This window comes from Marmota flaviventris, chromosome 15 (genome assembly GCF_047511675.1).
Source record: "Marmota flaviventris isolate mMarFla1 chromosome 15, mMarFla1.hap1, whole genome shotgun sequence".
Classification (NCBI taxonomy): Eukaryota; Metazoa; Chordata; class Mammalia; order Rodentia; family Sciuridae; genus Marmota; species Marmota flaviventris.
The window spans coordinates 69,633,930-69,659,679 of NC_092512.1; the positions used below are offsets into that span (position 1 = coordinate 69,633,930).

General features: G+C 39.7%; 1 protein-coding gene across 3 annotated transcripts in view; it reads left to right on the forward strand.

The window, feature by feature from the left end:
* Nucleotides 1-9,732: 9,732 nt before the first annotated feature.
* Trim55 (tripartite motif containing 55) overlaps nt 9,733-25,750 on the forward strand; it is a 52,036-nt gene continuing 36,018 nt past the window's right edge. For all 3 annotated transcript variants that reach the window (XM_027932856.2, XM_027932858.2, XM_027932859.2), the window contains exons 1-4: nt 9,733-9,900; nt 10,388-10,560; nt 17,249-17,414; nt 19,101-19,196. In XM_027932856.2, coding sequence (XP_027788657.1) covers nt 9,733-9,900; nt 10,388-10,560; nt 17,249-17,414; nt 19,101-19,196 — 603 coding nt within the window. The remainder of the gene's footprint in view (nt 9,901-10,387; nt 10,561-17,248; nt 17,415-19,100; nt 19,197-25,750) is intronic.

Here is a 25,750-nt window from a genome sequence, read left to right on the forward strand (position 1 = left end):
AAAACTGTAGGACAATATCCTTAATGAACAGAGATGTAAATATTCTCAACAAAATTTAGCTGATTAAATCCAACAATACATAAAAATAAAAATATATTATGACCAAGGGAATTTATTTCAGGAATACGAGACTGGTTCAACTTTCAAAAATTAATGTAATTCATCATATTAAACAGACTAAAGAAACATTTGACCAAATCCGACTTCCATTCCTCATTTTAAAAACTGACAGCAAACTTGGAAGGGAGGGGAATTTCATCAATCTAATATAGGCATCCATGAAAAACATAGAGTAACATTATATTTAACAGAAAAGACTAAGATAGGTATGGTGGTACACACCTGTAATCCCAGCAACTCAGGATACTCAGGCAGGAGGATTGCAAGTTCAAGGCTAGCCTCAGCAATTTGGCAAGGCCCTCAGCAATTTAGCTTAAGACCCTGTCTCAAAATAAAAAATAAAATGGGCGAGGCATGTGGCTCAGTGCTAAAGCCACTCTGGGTTTTATCCCTTCTTTCAAAACTGAAAATAAAAAGTAGTCATTTTTAAAAACATTGATTATATGTTGGGATGGTAATATTTTGGCTATATATTAATAGAATTAGTTTCATTTGTTTCTTCTTAGCTTTTTCAATGTAGCTGCTAGAAAATTTAAAAATCATATACATGACTCATATTTGTCACATCTTATTTCTATGGATAGTGCAGGTTGGAGATGGGACAGTTCACGTCAGGCCTTAGGACTCACAGTGATTGATATCTTTTTCAAGGGATGATGCGACAGTTCCTAGGATTCAAATAAGGAGTGATGTGTAAGAAATGAATTGCAGAAGGCAAGAGTGAATTCAGATAAATCAGTTAGGAAATTGGGGTGTAAGGGAAGCGGGAGGTGGGTGGTGGTAGGGGTGGAGCTCAGGAGGCCCTGGAACCCAGGTGAGGACTTCAGACAGGCGACAATGGAAGGATCTTGGGCTATAAAGTATTTGCTACTTTTTGGAACAACTGTTGCTGTTTCTTTCTGGCACTTGAATTATGCCAGTAAATGTTCAGAGGAAAGTACAATATGTTAGTTTTCTAACATTTCCTTAGAGATCTTTATGATGAAGTACAATTTATAAACAACAGATTTGAAACAGAAGCAATTATCAAGATGAAACAAAAAAAGCTTTGAACCAGAAGTCTGCAATCTAATGAAAGAAGTGTCACATAGTGTTAGCTTCTGCTAAGTGCTTATCAAGTTAGTTCATTTCTCTGTGGTTTTCAATTTTATGAATTATTTGTTTTTCATTAAAAATGTTAGAATCATATATGCATGCTGCCTATTTCCAGAAACAATTAAATTGAAAAGATTACAAGGTAGACAGAAGGAAAGTATTAAGTATTGTATAGATGAAATGGCCTAAGGAGATGACATGAATCCTTTTTACTGGAGAAGTGTTTTGTTTTGCCCCCAATAACTTTAAAAGTTACATGGAGGCAAATTCTTAAGACAACTAATGATTAAATAGTGCTTTTTTGAAGCATACCTTGAACTCTAGGATACCAAATAAATAACATTATATATCTACCTGTCTCTTACCAGATACACTCTATCTGGCAGGACCAATAAATAGAACCTGCTGCCTAGAACACCAACTAGCTCACCTACATTTCACCACTGACCTTATATGGCGCTCTCCCTAATTAAATTATGGATGGATGGATGGATGGATGGATGGACGGATGAGTAGTTGTATGGATGGATGGATATTGCAAAGAAGAATTAATAATCTTGCATCTTTAAGAGGACTTGGCTTACACAAGATTAAGAGTTGGCTCTTTGTTTTGGCATGGGGTTAAAATATTTTTCAAGAGATTTAACTTATGTTGGAGTTGAGCTGAAAGTTTTAGGCTACTAATACCTTAGTGTTTCAACCTTTTCAACCCTCCTTCTTCTGCAGTTCTCAATTCTTAACCTGCACAGCCACATCATGTGGTGTCCTTTCCATGTTTTACTGACTTAGTCAGCCACCAAATCTCTTATGTGAGCTACAAGAAATCAAGAATTCTCCTTCTTCTCTACATTAGAGGTTGAGCCAGAAGCAAGTTCAATTTTCTAATTCCCATTGTCTTCTCTCCCACTAGGTTTGACCTCTATCTGCCTTACCACTTCCTATAAACAGTATCTTTTTAATTCCTTTTAGTTATATCCTCCATCTGACTATAAATCCTGTTTTGTTTGATCAACATATTTGTTGACCTAAGCTCTACTATTTTCTAGTATCTGGACTTTCAATTACCTGTGCTAAAGAGACAAAAGAGAACATGAGTAAATTAAATGCCAAGGTTGTTCTAGAATCTTCAAGAAAATAGCACTCCTGACATTAATTCCTTTTCTAATGCCTTATATCTTCAGAATACTCAGAACTATTTTGAAAGTTGGGATGAAAAGTCCACTTTGGTCTTCTAGCATTCTGTGGCCAGTGGGGGTTCATATCACCCTAGCCAGAGTACAGAATCCACCAAAAGTGGGTGATCCAGTTCCTGTTGGTGAATCTTTCAAATGCATTTTAATTTTCTCCCTAATTTTTTTTTTATATTTCATGTTCCAGAGCTGATTGTTCAATGTGGTACCCACTAACCATATGAGGCCATTCAAATATAAATTTAAATTAAATAAAGCTTTAAATTCAGTTCCAGAGTTGCACTGTACACATTCTAAGTACTCAGTAGTCACTTGTGGCTAGAGGTTGAACACCACAGATACAGAACATTTCCATCATTGCAGACTTTTTTTTTTTTCTTTTTTGAGGTACTGGGGACTAAGCCCAGGGTCACTTTACCACTGAGCTACATGCCCAGTTCTTTTTTTATTTTTTTATTTTGAGACAGGGTTTTGCTGGGGCTGGCCTTGAACTTGGGATTCTCCTTTCTCAGCCTCCATAGTCACTGGGATTACAGCTATGCACCACCATGCCCGACTCATTGCAAACCATTCTAATGGACAGCACTACTCTAGTTCATGGGAGTAGCACAGCTTGCAGGAGGAGACCATGGGCCCTGTAATCAAAAGATGAGTCTTCAAGTGTGAGTCACAAACTTAGCAATCATATGACTCTGGACAACTACTTTGTTCAGCTATCGTTGGCTCCATGGCAGTAATAATACCTATTACGCGGAGCTATTATTCAAAGCCATTGGTACTCAGTACATGTTTATTTTATTTGTTGTGATGATATAAAAGTAAAAGTAATTTTAGAATTTCCCTTTCTCCCTGAGGTAAAAAAAAAATGCACTAACATTTTATTACATAATAAAGAATTTGGGTGGCCTTTATCCTGAGTTCCTGGGAGGGAGCCTCTGGATTCTTAGAATTTCCTAAGTGGTAGGCATGTCTCTGTGTTATTCATTGTGGGCCCCAATAATTGAGACTGATAAGATGACTCAGGAGAGGGCCAATCAGGACAGAAAGAGCAACCTTGTGATTAGACTATTGGGGTTTTGAGCTATGTAGTCTCAGCCCAGCCTCCAGGAAGGGAAGGAGGGTTGAAGACTGAGTTTAGTCACATGGCCAATGATTCAATCAGTAATTCCCACATAATAAAACCCAGATAAAAGTTCTGGACACAGGAGCCTGGGGGAGCTTCTCTGGTTAACAGGACCTATTGTTTTGTTACACGTCTTGTGCCAGAGAGTGATTCATGCTGACTCCAATGGGGTATGAGGGTGGGGGACACATAAGTTCATATTTGGGAACCCCCATTCAGACCCTTATCCTTATGTTTTTCTTCTTTGACCCAGTCTTAATTTGTATCTGTCTCCTCCCCATAAAATTGTAATCATAACTTTAATGCTTTCCTGAGTTCTGTGTCACTCTTGGTTCAAAAGTGCCAGGGACCTGGGAACCCCTGTTTTCAGGTGGAGTTTGAAGTGAGGGCAGTCCTGTGGTGCCTACCTCCAGATAAGTAGGGTCAGAAGGATCACAGGCATCCACATCATTCCTGTCCCTGACCCCTGAAACCTGCTTCCATTTGGTCTGGAGGCTAGAGGTTGAAAAATGTCAAAATCCCTGTTGTCATCTCTTAATACCAAGTCCACTCTTGAGTGCCTGCTCAGTTTCTTGGGGAACCATGTTATTTCCCCCCCACACTTCTCTGGAGGAATGGGAAGCTGTTGGAGAAGGGCAGTGATGATTTTGCTTCAGTTTCTCAGTGTGTCTAAACATGCTCCTGCCCCAGGTCGGTGGACTCTGGAATTGCTCCCAATGGCTTCAAGCCTTGTCCTAATGTACATGGTGAGTGCCAAGGTGAGAGAAGGGGAGGGAGTAGTGCACCCCTTCTTCACAGTCCAGGATACCTCCAGGAAACTTTGCTGGTTTTCATGACTCTGAGGAGGCTCAAGTCCACTCTAAAAATCCCAGAACCCTGAAGATGTCTTCAATCCAATTCAGTTACAGAATGGTCTCTATCTCCTGGACTTTGAAGGATTTCGGAGTCGACTAAAATTTTCTGGCTCCTCCACCCTAGATTGGAGCACTGCCACAACATGTGACTAAATCAGTCAGGGTCACTCCAGGTGAATTGGATTGGCACTGAATGATCAGAGAGAGACAGAGAAAATATCTTTTTCTTGGGGTCCAGCCACAGCTCCTCGTCCCCAGCTCCCACAAGGGAAGCAAGAGAGACAGACAAAAGAGAGAGAGGGAGCACCTGAAGCCCTATTTATTGAGGGGAAGACACATGAGGCCAAGGATTGGGCTTCAGGAATGTGTAGCCCAGTCTCATTGGGTGACGCCCACTCCCAGAGGTTCATTGCCGGTGGAGGTGAGATCCACCTGTTTCCCCACGAGGTTGAAACCAGTCTCACACCTCCATTGCTCAAGGCTAAGGGTGTTCAGCTCCTAAGTGGCAGCTTCCGACAGAGCACTTTCTCTGTGTTCCACTCCCAACCTTACACCCACCCCATAGATCACTGGTTTCTGAAGGAGAGAGGAGCAAGAGTTGGGAAAAAGAGAATGAGGAGGGGAAAGTGGGTATTATCCACTGACTTGGCTCACAATCCTATGGGGGTTTTGCTTGCTTTGGGTATGGCCTCCAGGGACAGTTCTAGGAAAAAGTGGAAGGCAGAGGGAAAGAAGGATCATCAAATGACAGAATTGGGGATGTTCAGCATCAAAAGAAATACTGTTTCAGATTTTTCCCCTAAAGATGCTGCTAAGCTGGTTATGAACCCCACTCACTTATAGATGAGAGAACTGAAATCCAGCAAGACGAGGTCACTTTTCCAAGACTACAAAGTGAGGTGGACACAGAGGCCAGAGAGGAGCCTGTCTCCTGACTCACTCTGTAGCCCTCTCTGCAGTGTCACTTATTGCTTACACTCAAGGCGTCTGAGTCATCTCTGTGGATTTGACTTTCATAACAACCTCAGAGTCCACTTCCTCCTTTCCCTCCCTGGTGCCATCACCCCATGCCAGGCCTTTATGACCTCTCACCTGGACTATCACCTTCCAATCTGGTCTTTAGCCAGGTTACAGGCACTCTTCATCTGTCCCTTTCACCACTGCAGGATTAACCTAGCCAACACACACTCTCATAGAAGTGTCCCTGAGAGAAGCTCTTAATGACTTCCTGATGTCTAATTTATTAAGTGTCAGAAACTCTTCAGTCCAGTGTTCACAGCCTGCCAATGCATCAGCAGCATGCTCTGCACTCCAGCCTAAACCACCATATCCTCCTAGACTCCTGCTCACCCACCTCCCTGCCTTGCTTCTTCTATCTCACCTGAAAAGCCCCACCTGTGACTCACCTAGCCACACATTTTTCTGTTTAAGTTCCTCAGTGGCTCTGTTCAAAAGCTACCCCCACCCGTGAAGCTTCCCTCAGTCCTCCCACCCTAAAAGTCTGTAGTCCTTATCACACTTTCTTTTGAACTATGGTTCTATATGTGCATATCTTATCTCTATTAGGCTCAGCTCCTTGAGGACATGGCTTGTGTCTTGTTTATCTTTTGTTCCCCAGAGCCTTGCACAATGGAGATACCAGATAAACATTTGATGAATTTTTAAAAATTTATTTATTTTTTATTTGTTCAACTTGTACATGACAGCAGAATGCATTTCAATTCATCATACACAAATGGAGTGCAAAATTTCAATTCTCTGGTTGTACATGGTGTAGAGATGCACCATTCATGCAATCATACATGTACCTAGGGTAAGGATATCCATCTCATTCAACCATCTTTCCTACCCTCATAACCCCTCCTCACCCTCCCCTTTGCCCAATCCATGCTTTTCCTCCATTCTTCCCATACCCACCCCTGCCCCCATCATAGATCAGCTTCCACAAATCAGAGAAAACATTCAGCCTTTGGTTTTTTGGGATTGGCTTGCTTCGCTTAGCATAATCGTCTCCAACTCCATCCATTTTCCTGCAAATGCCATAATTTTATTCTCTTTTAATGCTGAGTAATATTCCATTGTGTATAATATATACTACAGTTTCTTTACCCATACTCGATGAATGTTTCTATATGAATAAGCTCTGCTACAATGTACAGTCGTGTGCAGCATTACAACTTTTCAGTCAATGATGGACCAAGTGCATGCCCAGCAGTGGTCCCATGAGACTGTCTTGCCTAATGATGTCTTAGCTGTCATAATGTTCTGCACAACACATTACGCACGTGTTAATAATGATGCTATGTAAGGAAGTCTAGGCTATTCTGTGTGTGTTTTTTTGTCTTAATTTTTAACAAAAGCATTTAAAAATGAAAACAACAAATAGAAAAATCTTAAAGAATTTTCAGTTCTTCTTTAGAAAGCTTACAAAAGTATTCTTGTGTATCTGTACAATGTGTTTGGGTTTAATAAATATTATTGCAAAAGAGTCAAAAAGTTAAAAAATTAAAAAGTGCATAAAATAAAAAGTTATAGTAAGTTCAGTTCAATTTATTATTGAAGAAAGGAAAAATTTTAATACATATAATGAAGCCTAAGTGTGTGATATTTATAAAGTCTATAGGGGCATCCAGTAATGTCCTCAGCCTTCACATGCACTCACCACTCATCCAGAGCAACTTTCAGTCCTGTGAGCTCCATTCATGGTAAGTGCCATCCAGGTATACCATCTCTTATATTTTATATCATATTTTCACTGTACCTTTTCTATATTCAGATATGCATATATATGTATGTATAATTATTATTGTGCTGCAATTGCTTAGAGTGTTCAGTACAACACCGTGCTGTTCAGGTTGTTGGTAGGAGTGATAAGCTGCACCATATAGCCTCAGTATGCAGTAGGCTAGACCATCTAATTTTCTCTGAATGCTCTGGGATGTTCGCATAATGACAGAATTGCCTAGCAACGAATTACTCAGAATCCATCCCTGTTGTTAATCAACTTATGACTATACCATTAGTTTAAGTTGCTGAGATGGTTAATTTTGATTGTCAACTAGATCGAGAGAATTCTGGAAATCGAATAAAGCAGACTGCTGGGTGTGTCTGTGAGGGAACTGTCAGAGGCAATTGAGGTGGATAAGTGAACTGAGTAGGGAAGACCTATCCTGAATATGGGAAGCTCAGTCCAATAGGCTGGGGGCCTGGATAGAACAAAAACTACATGTGTGCAAGCTCCTGACTCTCCTTGAGCAGGTGTGGTTTTCTCCATTGCTATCATCCCAGGATATCAGATTCTTCAGCCTTTGAACATGGATTTGTTCAAAGGAGCTTCCAGGGAGCTTCCAGGCCTTCAGCCTCAGACTGCATCATTTGTTTCTCATGTTCTGAGGCTCCCAACTTCTTGCATTGAGCTCTCCATCTTGCAGACGGGCATTGTGAAGCCCTTCAGCCCCTTATCCTATAATCCAATCTAATAGAACGCTGTTTTAATTATATATACATTTTATTGGTTCTATTCCTCTGGAGAATCCTGGTTAATACAAGTGTTATTCCTTAGTTTGCAAGGTCTTACACTTTTACAGTAGAAACTTCTTCTTCCCTAAAAATTATCTCACATATTGTGCTCAGACCTTCATAGTCAAAGTAATGATAAACAGAATTAACTGCCTAGTCTAGGTGACCAGATGTAAATCAGTAAAAAAATTTCATCAGTTTCTTTTCACTAAATAAGTTGCTAAATAAATATTGAAAAATATTAGCAGAATCATCCCAAGATCCCTGAAGTGTTTATGAATACATATAACTTATTATTAGGTAACAGAGCTTATTATTAGATCATCAATAAGCTCTCAGTGCACACAGCACTAAGTCCACACATAACCAGTCACCCTGATCTACCCTTTACTGATAATTAAGTACATTGGGGATTGTGAACAAAATGTATTCTTTATTCAAGGTTTTTAAAATCAAGGAGAAACAGGATACAAATTCATCGTGTAAAAAACAGTCATGATTTTTTCTTTCAGTTTTTAATCTCATTCAAAAATTTTTAAATACAATACAGTTAAACAGTTGTTTCACAAAATCCTGGCAAATATCAGAATCTATATTTATAACTTAAGATTTATAACTACAAATAGAAAAATCTTAAAGAATTTTCATTTCTTAAGAGTAGACCAAGAATATCAGAAATGTCCAGGAAAGCTCTAAATTTTAAATATCACCTTGGAGGAAAGAGCAGATGCACAACTATTTCAGAAGTAGATCAGACAGAGATATGGAAGAACTATGTTTTCATTTCAATTGTAGATGGCACTGATATCTGTCCCCTGACATGTGGCCAAAGGAAATCATGTTTCTGCTAGCCACAGGCCAGCTACTACTATACCATTACAAATTATTGTCATGAACTAAATTTAAATTTTTAAAGAATATCAAAATTTCTTTGTGTTTTTGGATGTGTATAGGGGTAAGGGAATAGGATGAAAGAGGGTTAGGGAGGAAGGAAAGCAACATGTAAAAGAATTATTAGTTGTTTTTTTTAATCGGATCATCAACTGGGTGTTTTTGTTTTGTTTTGTTTCAATTTTGTAGACATCTTTATTGTAAAAGGATTTGAATTCAGCTTTTCAATTGGAATTTCCCCCTGACTACAACCCTGGCAAATATGAATGATTTAATATTAAATAAGTCATTTTAGATGGCTACCTTTGGGAAGCCATGATAATGATGTTCAAGATGAGTTTTATTATTATTATTTATTAGTATTATTATTATTATTTGTTCTTAAGCAGGTACTGTCAGGCTACTTTCCTTGACTCAGTTTCTGATTTCTCAAGACAGAAATGATGTTCACTGTACAGTTAGACTCTTGGGCCGCATTCTGCCCTTCCTGAAGAAGCCTGTCACCAAGTTCCTCCCCACTGCTGGCTGAGGCATGTCTCAGGGGCCAGGCACGAACATTTGCATTTGTTGTTGACAACTGTCAGCTTCTACCTCCTTCCCCTCACCACCCCTGTCTAAATGGGGGTTGTAATCCTCCTTCCCACCCACTCTCTTCACTCCCAGGGGCAAGAATGTTGACTCCTGCTCTCTGTCACCTGTCAGAATCCATCCTCCTGTCACTGGCTTATATGGACAAGTCGGCCCACTGTCACGTGACGTTGGGCTGCTAAAAACAGCTCCGGCTCCACTCTGAACGAGGGCCTGAAACAATGTCCTCCACCAAGAGAAACATAAAGGACACTTGATCATACAGTCCTTGGAATTATTTCCAGGAAACACACTCGCCAAGGCCATTCGGAGCACCCTTTCCCTGGCAGTGCACTCAGGGGACGGCCAGGAGATGAGTGCATCTCTGAATTACAAGTCTTTTTCCAAAGAGCAACAGACCATGGATAACTTGGAGAAGCAACTTATCTGTCCCATCTGCCTGGAGATGTTCACGAAGCCCGTGGTCATTCTCCCCTGTCAGCACAACCTGTGCCGGAAGTGTGCCAGCGACATTTTCCAGGTAGGCTTGTTTGGGATTTGGGGGTGCAAAAGATCCCCTCCTCTCTAAATCAAGTGCTTCATATCGAAGTCGACTCCTTTAGAAAACTTTACAGGAGAGCATTTATTTTCAATTTAAAATACAAATTTAGTTGTATTTTAATTCTAAGAATCACATTTGTTTTTAACAAAACCAAATCATTGAATTTGTTTCAAAGTCAAAAATGAATTACTACCCAAGACACAAATGTTGGTGTTTCTGGCTGAAACTTTTGGTTATGAAAACATTGGGTGGAAAAATGCCTCGTGCTGACTTATACATTGCAGTGCCTGTGGATGAGACTGGCTCTCTGCTCCAGGACCACTGGCACTAAAGCCCTGAGGGATTATCTTATGCCAAGCTTAAAGTGGAAGTCCATGTTGTTTGTAATCACAGAGTGTGAAAATAAGTCTCAGGAAAGCTCCCTGTGATGTGACTCAATTCCTCTTTCCTTGCTTGGCAAGAACAGGCCTCTAACCCGTATTTGCCGACAAGAGGAGGTACCACGGTGGCATCAGGGGGCCGATTCCGATGCCCCTCCTGTAGACACGAAGTGGTTCTGGACAGACACGGGGTCTATGGACTTCAGAGGAACCTGCTGGTAGAAAACATCATCGACATCTACAAGCAGGAGTCCACCAGGTAACACTCTTCCATGTGCCAAATCCTTTTGATGCTTGTTTGTATTTGTTTGTATGTTTTCAAAGGGTTGCCACACTGAATGATTGTCTACCAGAGACTGACTGTTTTATAGTAAAGGGATTTTCCAAGTCAGTCCTTCCCAATGGGACTGAGAGTCACTCATGGAAAGAGAGAAGGGAACTGGTGTTCAGCTTTGGTATCATGTAAGAATGAAGTGACTCATTAGCACTAATCCATCCCAGATGGTGATGCTGAAAGAGGCATGCAGTGGCCCTCCCCTGAAAGCCTTGTAGTACATACATTTTAGACATTTTTTTGCACATTACAGATCCTTTGTATTTCCAGACCCTACATAGCAGAAAAATTCCAGTGCAAATATAAAGTTAACAGAAATGGCATCTTCCAAAATAGCCCAGTTTCTAGTTCAGACATTCTTGCCCTTAAAATTGTCTAGCTAATAATAAGAAAAACAAAATCCTCTGACATTGTCACCAGTTTGAATCTATGAGAAATTCAAAGGCAGATATCAATCCTGGCCTTTACAGACTTACAATTTAGAGACATGGCAGGGGGAAAAATTAAGTCCAGGCTGTATATTATATTTGCTGTATACTTTTAGCATTTACTTGTTGATTGATTGTTATATACATCCATCCCTTTAAAAAAATGTTAAAGGCTTCTTATTTATGGAACCACATTGGCCATGCAGTTTCTTTCCTAGAGACAACACTGCAAAAATATATTCCTAGAAGGCACAGAGTGAAGAGCCTTTTCACAATTGTGCACATCTCAGTCCAATCCACAAAGCTCCGTAGCAATATGGAGACCCTCTAGAAATGGCCTCATTGAGATTCTTATTCAGGGTCATGTATTTATAGAACATCTGTTAAGTTTTAAGAGCCTTGTGCTTTAGAAGGAAAGCTGTTCTACAAATCTAACCTATAATTATCGTCATTATTATGGCTATTAGTTTCTGCTTGAGATTCAAAACTTAATTAGATAGTACCAGGATATAGATGGGATTGGGGAAGAAGAATGGTTGATGACTTATTGCAGAGATTGCAGCCACCTGTTTCCCTTGCTTCCAAAATCTCCTGACAAGAAAGTACTATTGTTGTTATCACATCAGAGATCTGATCTCACGGAATTTTGTTACTTAAAGTTCTTTTAAAAAATGAACCAATTAATAATCAACCAATTATTAAAATGAATTGCTATGATAGCTATTTTAGTACCTAGTACAGGAATTGGCTTATTTTGCTTAGCATGATATTCTCGCCTTACACCAGATAGTTGCTCTCTAAGCTTACATTAATAATGACATTAGTATTATTACATTAACTACATTAATTTTCTCACGGGTTGCCATAGTGGGAACTTGAAATATGAATAAAACAATACTTGTTACGAAATCCAGAGGAGAGGAGATGTTAAAACTTATGGCATTAGTAAAACCACAGAAACACTTGCTTACTTGAGCCATGAGCTCAGGTTGTTGCCGCTACCAAAAATAGTGCCAAGGAACTGGGAAGCAAATTGCATGAAAGGAATGAACCAAATTTCTAAAAAAATAAGCTCATGATCAAGAATAAGTTTGCTTTTTTTGATTATCAAATTTTTCCTATGTTGTTTCTTAAACATGAGACTTGCCTTTAGGGCATTTTAACTTGGTGGCCAAACCACAAGTGGCCCAGAAGGCTTGGCCACAGGTCTGGGCATGGAGTCAGTTGTTCTCTGGAGGCTGGAAGTCTTGACAGATCAGAACTCTGAACCTCAGGGTACATTAGACAACCCTGGAATAACCTTGGATAAGAAGAGTGAAATGAGCCCGGCTGTGGCCATTGGGGACGTCAAAGGAAAGGGGAGGAGGTATCAACAATGGACCATGGGTACTGGGCAACTCTGGCCTCTTACAGAACACCTAGAGACTGTAATTCTCCACAAATCCTGGCCTTATCTAGAACAGGGCATGGTGCTAAACAAGTCTCAGTTTGGGGGTTTGGTAAGAGAAGTAATTTGGTTAATATTAAGAATAAACAGTAATAAACTTTAAAGTATAATAAGCAAAATTACTATGTGCTATGGGTCAGACACTGTTCAGGGTACTTTATGTGTCAATCTTGTGTGATTCTTTCCTACACAATCCTGTGAGGTGATACTGCTGCTGCTGCTGATGATTATTATTATTGCCCTATTAAAAGTCTTTATTATTTATTTATTTATTTTAAAGTTTGATAATTGTTTTTTTATTTGTTCTAATTAGTTATACATGACAGTAGCATGCATTTTGACACATCATATATAAATAGAGTATAATTTCTCAATCTCCTGGTTGTACATGATATAGAATTACACCAGTTATGCAGTCTTATATGCACATAGCATAGTAATGTCTGATTCAGTTCACTGTCTTCTCACTCTGTCTAATACAAAATACTTCTATTCTTCCCTAGGCCCACCCACTTATTGTGAATTAGCATTTGCATATCAGAGAAAACATCCAGCTTTTGGTTCTTTGGAATTGGTTTATTTTGCTTAACATGATATTCTCCAGTTTCATTCTTCTTAAGGCTGGGTAATATTCCATTGTGTATATATACCACATTTTCTTTATCCATTCATCTATTAAAGGGCATTAGGTGCTTCCACAGTTTAGCTATTGTGAATTGAGTTGCTATAAACATTGATGTGGCTGCATTACTATAGTATGCTGATTTTAAGTCCTTTGGGTATAGAGCGAGGAGTGGGAGAGTTGCGTCAAATGGTGGTTCCATTCCAAGTTTTCTAAGGAATCTCCATACTGCTTTCCAGAGTGGTTGCACCAATTTGCAGTCCCACCAGCAATGAATGATTGTGCCTTTTCCTCCACATCTTCGCCAACACTTATTATTGTCTATATTCTTGAAAACTGCCATTCTGACTGGTGTGAGATAAAATCTTAGAGTAGTTTTGATTTGCATTTCTCTAATTACTAGAGATGTCGAACATATTTTATATATTTGTTGACCAAATGTATATCTTCTTCTGGAAATGTCTGTTCAGCTGCATAGCCCATTTATGATTGGCTTGTTTGGTTTTTTGATGTTAAGTTTTTTGAGTTATTTATATATCCTGGAGATTAGGGCTCTACCTGATGTGCATGTGGCAAAAATTTGCTTCCCAAATATAGGCTCTCTCTTCACCTCATTGATTGTTTCTTTTGCTGAGAAGAAACTTTTTAGTTTGAGTCCATTACATTTATTAATTCTTGATTTTATTTCTTGTGCTTTAGGAGTCTTGTTAAGGAAGTTGGGGCCTAATCCAAAGTGATAAAGATTTGGGCCTACTTTTTCCTCTATTAGGTGCAGAGACCAGAATAGTCAAAGCCATCCTTAGCAAGAAGAGTGAAGCCAGAGGCATCAGAATACCAGACCTTAAACAATACTATAAAGCCATAGTAACAAAAACAGCATGGTGTTGGCACCAAAATAGATATGTAGATAAATGGTACAGAATGGAGGACTCAGACAAACCCACATAAATACAGTTATCTCATACTAGACAAAGGTGCCAAAAACATACATTGGAGAAAAGGTAGTCTCTTCATCAAATGGTGCTGGGGGAACTGGAAATCCATATGTAGCAAAATGAAAATAAATCCCTGTCTCTCATCATGCACAAAACTCAACTCAAAGCCCCTTGCTTCTTGAATCCATGTCTTCTTCTTTGTTAGTTTACTCTTTTGTTTTTGTGGAGCACATCCTTAAGCAATCTCTTAAAATATACACAGTCCTCTTCTTTTTAGCTTCCCTTAAATGCCTGTCTTCAGGATACCTTGTAGAGGTTCAACTGCAGCTTCAGGCTGCAGTTTCAGAATCTTCCCAGAACTCCACAGCTCAAGTCAGCTGGCTTCTTGTAGCATTCTCCCTTGTAGGCACTTAGAGCTAAGATGTAACTCAAGTAAGTCACTGTTCCCAATTTCCAACATTTGGTGACATCTCTCATTTGCCGTCATCTTGCTTACGTTTAGTCCTTTATTGATTTATACCTTTTTATTTCCTTATCTCATTTTAGGGGGATTTCATCAGGAAACATGAGTACATGCCTGGGTTCATTTTGCCATATTTAATTAGAAGACTCTTGGTCCAATTTCTAGACATAAGTAAAAACTGAGACCAGAATAGATTGAGTAACTCACCTAAGGCCACATGGAGAAGCCGAGGTAGGATTAAGCTTTAAGTTCAGTACAATCGTACTGCCTGAATCACTTCACCAAGACCAGACACCTACCTTTCAGTAAATGCTGGTGTGGTCCCCACAGCCTCCGAGATGGGCACGAGCAGGTACAGGTTCATTGCATCTAGTTTAAACAGCATGGCTGGGAGTCTCTGCCAACATTTGACACTGACCTCTGAACCACGACTGTGAGCTTGGCTACTCACCTCATAAAAATGCATTCACATCTTTATTCTGCATGCCATATTTGTCCCAAATCTGTTATTTCTTGTAAGTTGTCCAGAGGTTTTCATTGTATGCTCATTTTTAAGCCAGTGATACCCTTAGTCCTGTATTGACACCTAAACAAGAAAAACCTAATAAGGAATATGGGAAGCAGCTCTCAGTATATTGTCGCATCATGAAAAAGAAGAAATTGAATCACAAACAAAAATAAGCACATATCCTGATGACTGTTTCCACATGTTCAGTACCTCCTATCCTACATATACCTGTGCCTGTAACACCGTCTCTGGTAACAACAGAACAGCACCTGGGACACAGGCTGCCCTCAGGAAATGCTTGGGGGAGGTGAATGCAGTAGCTCTTCCTGTGCTGTTTTCTAGTAGATGTGCACCAGACTCTTGATTAGTTCACATTTATTACAAGATAGAGACACATGGGAGGGAAGGTTTTGGAGGTAGAGATGCCTTTGATCAGACAGAGACCAGTTTATCAGTCCTTATCTGTAGATAACACCCAGAGGGCTTGGTCATTTATGACTCCTCAGGATGTTGTCTGGTCTTTCCCTTTGCCAAATGGGAGCCCATGTTCCCCATGCCTTCTAGAAGCTGTGTGGTGATATGTAAAGCTCAGGGTACACTGTCCACCAGTCAGGCAAATTACCTTTTATTTTCTTATTCATTCAATAAATATTTAAGGAGCCCTCTCCTGTATGCAAGTTACTGTTCTGGGTACTGGGGAATCCAGCAAAAAAGAAGACACATCATAGCCCCTGCCCCCAAGGAGCTCACATTCTAGGGGAGGAAATAGGCCTTGAAGGGAGCGTAATCTTCCCAGTTATGGGGTTATTTTTCTTGTTTAATTCCCAAGCATATGGCCAAGTCAGGAAGTCATAGATTACTCAGGCAACACCAGTTACAACCAATAACCACTAGCTGCTAAGCTGCTATAAGACCAGACTGAAATTCTTCTTGCAAACATCAGATTCCAAAAGCTTAAAGCTGGAAGTCCATGCAATTTCCCTACCAGACATGGAGATTTCCTAACATTTAGTTGCCCCAATCCAAATACTGGACTTTTGCCTAGTGACTTATAGAGGTATACAGCAAGTTCTCCATCTTCTTCTGAGTTCTAACACTGTAGTTAAATATGCCACATATCAGCATTAATTGTTTTCAAACATTTTTATTTATGACTCACAGTTGGAAGTATGCTTTTCATTGTTAATATTGACCAATTACATATATGGATATGTATGTATATATATAATTTCATATAATGTGGTTTTTTTGTGTGTGTGTATGCCTAAAACAAAATTTTACATATCAGTACTTATTCTTATTTCATATAATGCACAGTATTTGCTTTTCAATTTTATTTTAACTTTAGCAATGCTAGTCACAACCCCCTAAACTGATTTCATGCCCCTTAAAACCTGTAATTTTTAAGGAATGTGATTCAATAACAACTGAGAAGAAAGTAGTCCCAAATCTGAAATGCTTCTAAATATCTATGTGGTTGGGACTATTAAAAATGCTCTTGGGTTTAGAGTTAATAATTTTCATTTTTTTTCAAATACTTATAGAAACTATTAACAGTCTTAGTCTTTAGATAGAATACATCAGAACTCCTGGATTTTGTATAAGGAAGCCACATCCACACTTCCCTCTTATGTACTTCTAACTTCCAACCAGCACCTAGATTAATAATAAAAGAAAACTTTGGCTCTCCCTAGCCATCTTCAGTTTTATAGGTGGGAAAGGTGTTTGCCAAGACCAGAGGCTGAAGGGCTGGGAGTGAGCTCTTCTGCTGACACAAACTTGATATTTAGCTTATCAGCAACTTCCCCTTCTTACCCATAATAGGAAAGTGTCTCATGAGAAACTTGTGAGCTCATGGGCACAGAGCTGGAGCACATTTCTGATGGCTGGCAAGGGCCCAGCATTCAACTTTCAGGAATTTCACTAGACAGTTTTAAAGCTTGAATTGAAATCAGCCATGATGGAAATACACTATGAAAATTGATAAATGCTACAAATCAGTGTCTCCAGGCCCCAATCCCCTCGACAAACTGGTTAAGAGACTTGTCAGCACCCACCACTAACTTTCAGGGAAACTGAACTCCAAGCATTTGGAGTACATGAAAGAAACCCCAGCAGTCTTCTGGAATAGGGTGGCTGGGGTTCAGGGACCTGTCTCTGCTCTGATCCAATAAAAGTTGATGAACATTTATCCGCTTACTTCCTCCCAGGCCAGAAAAGAAGTCTGACCAGCCCATGTGCGAAGAACATGAAGAGGAGCGCATCAACATCTACTGTCTGAACTGTGAAGTGCCCACCTGTTCCCTCTGCAAGGTGTTTGGTGCACACAAGGATTGCCAGGTGGCACCCCTCACTCACGTGTTCCAGAGGCAGAAGGTAAAGGAGCCATTCCGGCTCTTCCTTCTCAGTCCTTTTCAAGTGTTGGTGTGGTCAGCTCTGAGCTGGGGAAGGAGTCAACCCAAGCCATGCAGGGCCACAGGGCCTTGGAGGGCATGTGCAGAGGGCCCCTCAGGGGAAGATATGGGACAGTTGGTGCACACAGAGCCTCATGTCAGATTCCCTGCAGGGTGGTAGAGAAGACCAGGGAGAACAAGGATACTGAGGTTCAGGAACAGATGCAGAAGAACAGAACCCCAGATTTTGTGCCTTTGGGAGGTTGCTGAAGACAAGCATGTTAAGGGGCCAGGCCCAAGCTCAACCTGCTTACAATTATTGGAAGTTTAGATTACAGATAAGAATAAGAATAAAATAAGAATTGCATGGACCCGCCATTAGGAACTCCATAAGATAAGAAAAGGGTGGCTTTCCCCGCTTCCAGTCACAGAATACTTTTCTTCATTCACCAAGGAAAGTTCTTTTGCCCTCTGTAGATCCCAGAATAGTGACATGAAGTTACTGAGCAGCTTTAAAACTTTGCCTCCTGTTGGGCTTCAGATTGCCCAGCTTCTAAAAGCCATCCCAAGGATGGTGCATCTCCCTGCCACACCCACCCAGGCCTCCACCTCAGCCCCCTCGTTCTAACCAAATAAAGTCTCCACATCAGCTCATCACTAACCTGCCAGCCTGGTTTCATGCAGGAACTTGTGAGAACTTATCCCTCTGGTGCAGATAAAAGTGGGGTTGGAGCACTGAGACTTGCAGACACTCTTGGACTGAGAATTCGAGCAGCTCCACCTCTCGGTATCTGTCAGTTAGAATCATCAACTCCTCGTTGGTCTGTGAAGATCAGGGCTGAAATCAAATCTGGAAGTTGAACTCGTCAGGCAACACCAACTACCACCAATAACCACTAGCTGCAAAGAAAGAGGATTTTGCACATTTATTTTGCAAATTTATTTTTCAATTTACTTTTGACTTATTCCCCCTTCTCCTCCTTTCCTCCTGCCCTACACCACCATCTTAACATTATTTCCCTCAAAGCCCTGGTGACTTGTGGGAAGGGGATAGGGACAGAAGGTGGGACTCTGTCCTGGCTGCTATTTGGTCAAACCGCTTCACTTTTACCTGATAGGATTGTGTATTAGCTTCCATTTGAAGATATGATTCTTCAGCTTTCAGATGTTTTACAACTATTGTTTTGATCCAGATCTCCCATCTTAAGTAAGAGGAAATTAGGGTCCAAGTTGAGTACATGTTTTGCCCAACTTTTTTACAGAGTTGGACCAAGCATGTAGATTTCCTGTGTCACCATTCACTGCTCCCTGCAGCTCCATAGTCAGAAATGGGAAGAGGGTAAAATGTTTAGAGTTCCTCATCTTAAATATGTTATTCTCCATAGCTATAATTTCAATGTTCTTCCTGTTTTCAAGAGAGTCACAGTCTCCAGTGAGAATGTGAGGAAAACTATGAAATCCCTTCCCACACAAATGCATCCCTATCTGAAGGTGGGCTTGCAAGATCAGGAGGTTCACAGGTTTCCCAAGTCTCACTGTTATTCCTTTGGAATTGCATGGACCCGCCATTAGGAACTCTATAAGAACAATACTGTGACTTAATCCACACTCTCTAGTGACTAGGAAACCTGGCCCCCAAGATCTTGAGTCCCTCTTTTCTCTTCATCAGTCAGAGCTCAGTGATGGCATCGCTGTTCTTGTGGGGAGCAATGATCGAGTCCAAGGGGTGATCAGCCAGCTGGAGGACACCTGTAAAACCATTGAGGTAAGTCAGGTGACTCCCAGGGAGGTGAGCCTACAACTCCTGGGGTTTGTAGCTTCCTCAGTGCCCCAGTAGAAATCCCCATCCTGCCCTTAGTTCTTTTCTAACAGAATGGGTTCCTTCCTGATATGTCTCTGAAATGCTCACTTCCTGGCACATAAGAGAAATTGCCACATGAGTGAAAGAGGCAGATTTTACCACAATTACTCAGGTGGTTGTTGTATGTGTTGCTCTTCCTTGGTCAACTCCTTTTGAAAGATTAAGCAAGGAGAAAAACCAATTTCCAGTTCATGGAAATGAGTGTTACTGCTACTCCTGCAAACCTTCTTGGGGTAAATCCTGACAGTCTTAAGTCATACTAGTAAAATGCCTATTGTTTTACATGTACGTCTGTTAATTTTATGAATGGCATGTTGCATTTTTCTTTCTGCTTCTTTTTTTAACCTAAGAATTATGTTCTTAAGATCCGTTAATATTACTATGAGCATGTATATTATATATCTAAATATATATTACATATTTAGACCTTTGCATTATTTATTTATATATATATATATATATATATATATATATATATATATATACCTTTAAATAATAGAATTGGGGGGTTTTCTTTACATATTGCTCTATCTCACATTTTTATAAAGTAAATCTGAAATATTTTATAACCAGTAAAATAAAAAACAAACGAATGGTACTCACTTTATAAAGTTGCTGAGAGGAATTTAAAAAGCAGAATGCTTAGCACAGTACCTGGTATGTAATGAATGACCTGTGAAAACTCATTATTATTTTATCATTAGAAAGACCCGTTCTATTAAGAGCTGAGGGCCATTTCCTAGATGGTGGCTTCAATTGTCTCATTTTAGATCTACACATCATTAAATCTCCTTTCTTCTCCACACTCACATCCTTAAAAAGACCCATGATAAATCTAGGATTCATTTATAAAGAAATGTTTTGTTCTTGATGAAGAACTCAAAAAGAGTCAGAAATGGGCAATATCTACTTTTTCCTTTGCACTTATTTACAGTAAAGGTCAAATACAGTTTAATCAGTAGCCATGGATTAGGACAGACCACATTGAATCTGGAGTGTTTAAGTAGGAGGCTGTTGCTTCTGAGTGAGATAATCTGCAGATCCCTGGGCCTTTTTCAGAGATGTCTGTGAGGTGGAACTGGCTTTCTGTCTGAAACTGAGAAAAACCCTGTGGGTCACATTGGAGCCTTGAGCAAATGCAAACAACTCAATTCCGGCTCCTTTAAGCCAACATCAAAGGGTGGCAAGAGATTTGACAACAGGATTTCTTCACAGTGACTGGTCAGAATCAAAGTGGGAAGCAGCTGTTTCTAATTATGCTGAGAACAAGACAAGAAGGAACAGGTTTCAAGTTAATTCAGCAGAAGGGAGTTAGGGCAGATATCAGGGAGAACTTTCCAGAAGCAAAGGTCAGGATCATTACCCCATTCTTCCTGATAATGACATTCATTACCTGTCACACTTTTATTTTCACAGCTTACTAAAGGAGGGTGTGTAATTGCTCCCTGCAAGTCTGTTTTGACCATCCCTTTTTATCTTTTTATGTTTGGGATTTTATCTTAAGGAAATAGGGAAAAAGCATAGAAAGTGTTATATATATGAATGATACATAAATATCAGATATTTATGTATCATTCACGTATATATGTTTTATATATATAATAGGATGTATCTATATACATAATATATAAAATATATAAATAGTATAGGATGTATGCATTCCTATATAACAACATAGAATGTGTATATTTATATCGAACCTTCTGTACAACCATGGGAGGAAAAACACCAGAAAGGCTAAGACCTTTAAATAATGGAACTGAGGGTGATTTTCAATGCCTTCTTTACATATTTCTCTATCTCACATTTTTATAAAATAAGTCTGACATATTGTATAATCAGTAAAATAAAAAACAAATGAATGGATATGGTGTGGATAAGCATGGTTCTTTCAGATCAGTGTAGGTGGCTCATCTGGAGATGTAGGGATTGCCTCAGAGCACAGTGGAGGTCTCTGACTTCCTGGTTCCAGTCCTGTTTGAAGGGCACCTGAAGACAGGAACACCATCACAAGAGGCCACTTCATGCACCTATGGTTTCCAGTAGAGCCAAACCTGCATCCGTGAGCAAAACCTCAGAGGTTCTGCTTCTCACCAGCCTGCAAAGCAGGACAATGTAGAGCAAACCAGGTCTTTGGGCTCTGAGTGAAATGGTTCCACTTTGCTCAGCAGGTGACTTCTGTAGCAGGGATGTGGAAACAGAGCTCCCCTGTCTCCTGTTCTGTCTGGGACTGTTGTTTCTCTTCCTGGCTTTGCTCACCACCTGCCTGGAAACATTTTTTGAGAAGCTATTGGTGGTTCCTGGGGGTGGGGAGTTGTTGTTAAAGAATTCTCTTTTCTGATTGGTGAAGGACTCCTTAGGGATAGGAAATGGAGTAGCCCCTGGGGTGGGCACTGTCCTTCCATAATTACTTCATCTCTCCACGGGACACTGACACCTGCCCTCTGGTAGTGGTGCCTGTTCCTTGCACATGTCTAATTTTGTCCCTGATCATGTAATGTCTTGCCTGGGGAGGCTCCTGGCCAGGGATCTGCACTGGAGCATTGCTGAGCTTAGGGTAAATCACATCTGGATTCCTTGTTATTCTTAAAAAAAAAAAAAAAAACCGCATGCTGTTGACATGTATTTACATTGATGATGAGAACAAATTTGAGGGTGGCTATAGTTGTCAAGGGGCAGTATGGGCTGTCTTGAATAGGGAATGGTATTTCCCCTCTGCTGTGAGCTATGGTGGAGCAAAGGACCCCTGAGACTTAGCCATTCCAGATGAGGGTAGTCTAAGATATTGCCTGAGTTTTGGATTGCAGGTTGACCAAGGTCTTCTGAGCTGTTCTGGATGAGCCTAGAATGCTCTGGACTTCACTTGCTTTTCCAGGCCTGCAGATATTCTGAATTGGGCTGGAACTGGGAAGGGGATTGCTCACAATGGTGAAGTTCTCCTTGGGAGGAACTCTCTACTTCTGGGAAAGCATGCTTCACTTTCATTCCTCATCCCTAGAAAACATAACCTCTCTCTTGTCATATTTACCAAGGGCACTTATCCTATGTCACTGGATAGCTCAAGGAGCAGGCTGGTAATAGTATCCCTCCCAATGGCAAACAGGCACTTGGAAATAATACTGTTTCATATGAATATCTGTCTAAGGGAAATTGCCACAAGTTGAATTGTAAAAAATTAATATTGTTCCCTATATCTGAAAATGACAACTTTTGTAAATCCTCCAGTAATTTTGTAAGAACCGATCCATTATATTTCCAAAACAGTGATTTTTTTATTGATTTTTTAAAAAATAAATAACAGCGGAATACATTACAATTCTTATTACACATATACAGCACAATTTTTCATATCTCTGATAAAAACCGTAATTTTACCCCCAACTGCTTTTCCTCATTTCTGAAACATTGTCCATGCAGGTACAAATACAAAATAGGAATGTATATGTATGTATGTATGTATATGTATATATATATATATATATATATATATATATATATATATATATATATATATATATAATTTTAATAAGTATGCCAGAATTTTGAGACCATGTTTTTAATGCAAGATAATATGCTTTTTCAAAAGAACAGATTTAAGAGTATTCATTTTTGTTCCATCACTTAATTATGGGAGGTGGGGCAAGTTTCTTCAGCTTGCCGACCCTCCAGTTCCTCAGCCTTACGGTGGGGATGATAATACTCTCCACAGTGTTGTGACAATCAGGTTTTGGGGTAAGAGCATGTGCCTGGGGCTTGTAGGCAAGGCCTCAGTCGCCCTCAGAGTCAGCTTGGAAAGCACATACTTTTACTGACAATGCAAACAAACCATCCCCTTACCACTGGGACTTGTTTTAAGTGGTGCCAGAAGACTATCAAGGTCCTGGTTAATTGTAATAGCAGGGCTGAGCAGCTCCCTTCAGAGGGGAAAATTAAAAATGAATGGAACTAGATATTAGCTCTATTATTTATCCAAAAGGCTTTGTGACAACCTGAAATATTGTCAACCAAGGTAGACCGAGCGGCTCCTGGGAAGCAGGCTGCCTATTCACAGAGCATGGTGAGTTCAACATCTGCTTGACTTGCCACGTGGCTTCCACTGCACAGTGGGCTCCCGTCAGAACAAGCCCACCTGGCCACATCCCTCATAGGGTTGATTCAGGAGATAACCCAGAAAAGCCCCAAGGCCAAGAGCCTCAAGAGAAAGCTTAAGAAATGCCACAAATTATGACATAATTATCCTCCTAATGTAGAGAGACTGCTCAATACAGTAGGAAAGAGTATTACTTTGGGAGACCTAAGAACCACAACCCCCAAATGTATTTGTTCAGCTGAGTTCCACACAAAGGCATGAGCTGGCAGGGACTGGGCAGAACCCCAGCCTGTACCTAGAGGCCCTTTTCTATGTACATTCTATTCTGTGTCCCTGGGAGTTCTCCAAATGGTTGTCATGGGAACTTTATAGATGAAGGCCTAAAATTCTTGGTAAGAAGTTCCCATCTTAATGTAGTTTTTTTCTTTTTTTTATAAAGTTCTCTTGTATGGCTTTTTAAAATACCTTTATTTTATTTTTCTGTGGTGCTAAGGCTCAAACCCAGTGCCTCACACCTGCTAGGCAAGCGCTAACCATTGAGCAACAACCTCAGCACTTTAATATAGTTCTTCCTTCAGTGTTACTAGTCTAGTGTCTGTTTTTTCTTTCTTTTGGGGAGACAATGTGGTGGGGGAAGAAACCATGTCTGGCTTCATGAAGGAACCTGTGAAGTACTGTATTTCAAGTGAAGCTGTCACTCTGAACAAGTGTGTCTCCATGAATGCTGGAGGAATGTGGTGGAGATATCAATGGGCCTGGTGGAGCCGCAGTTGCCCAGTGACAAGTGGTGGGGCTAAGAGTTATCTCAGGCTCTATTTTAGTCGAAGAACTATGCTCCTTACATGGTAAGGGCAGTGGTCATAATTGCTGTAAGCTTTTCCTGTTGTGCCCATGGCACGTGCCCATGTTGGGACTGACATTACTGTCTTAGTACTGTACATGACACTCTGCAGCTGTCTGGGAATGGAGAGAGGCATGTTCTAGTCTGAAGAGTCTCAAAAATATCTCCACATTTACCTGAAGTCATACATTCAGAAGGGACCTAAGCAATTATCTATTCTAATCTTGCATTGTGTTGATTAAAAATAAATTCCAAACTGTGCTGAGGCTAAATGACTTTTCTAAGGTTACGTAACTATATTTTTGTATTGTCTTCTGAGCATCGATTGACACAGAGGGTTGAGGTATTTGTTTAAATACCCATTTCTTTAAAATAGAAACTGTTGAGAGAAGGCTGAATATTCTAGATGAATGTCATATTTTATTTATTCTTTATTCATTCAAACCCATATTTTTCAAGTGTGCATTCTGTGAAATATTCTGTACATATAATGCTGGGAAATAGAAATGATCTAAAAAATAAAAGGGTACCTGCTGGCAGGCAGCTTTTATTCTAAAAGAGGCATTAGACAATAAAACAAATAAATAACAAGATAATTTCAGGAAGTAATAAGTACCTGGGAAAAAAGCAAATCAATAAAAATGTAGTTATTAAAAATGGTGGCATAATGGTTCTTATTGGCAAACTATCCTTTTATCTGTTCTTTTTTAATTGTTTTCTTTATTTTTTCATGAAAAACTTTTCTTTGCAATTGCACATTTTATCCTATTGCTACTAAAATAGAAAAAGTGACTAAAATTTAGAGTCTGTCAATTTTAACACTTCTATGATAGCCACAGCCAAACAATGGATTTTAGATAAATATTAAAGGTTGCCTACATACTTTTAAGGAAACAACCAAGTAACTACTTGATTTTTTTTTTCCTTTTCATTCAGAAGTCTTGGAAATTATTCCATTTGTCCTCGTCTCACCGTTTCAACATGGACAGGATAATCTTCCCTTTATAAAATCATCCCTTTTTAGTATATTGCATCCACAAGAGGTTCTCTGAGAGATGAGATGGATTTTATTTTTATTAAAGTATTACAGACAACTTTAATTTGGTTCTTCTAAGAACCCAATAAATATAACAGTCTGGCAGACCCGGGAGGAAAGCCAGGCTGCAGCTGGAGCCTTGGTATCCAAGGATGCTTGGTGGCCAGGACCACGTGTCTTTATGATGGAGTTATTTCATTTGCTGAGCACACTCACACAGACACACATGCATACACAGAGAGCGTAGTACTACAGACATCAAAAAAAAAAAAAAAAAAAAGAAAAGAAAAGAAAAAAGAAACGGAGATTATTTGAAAAAATAAATGAATTTTATATTTATATTCCAAAAAGTATATATCTTAGTTCAACTACTATCCAGAGAAGTAGGGGGGAAAGGATAGGTCTACAATGTGAAATTGGACTTAAAGATACTTCAAATTAATGAAGTATGCTAAAAGCAAGAAGTCTGTGAAGAGGGGAAGCTGTGGAGA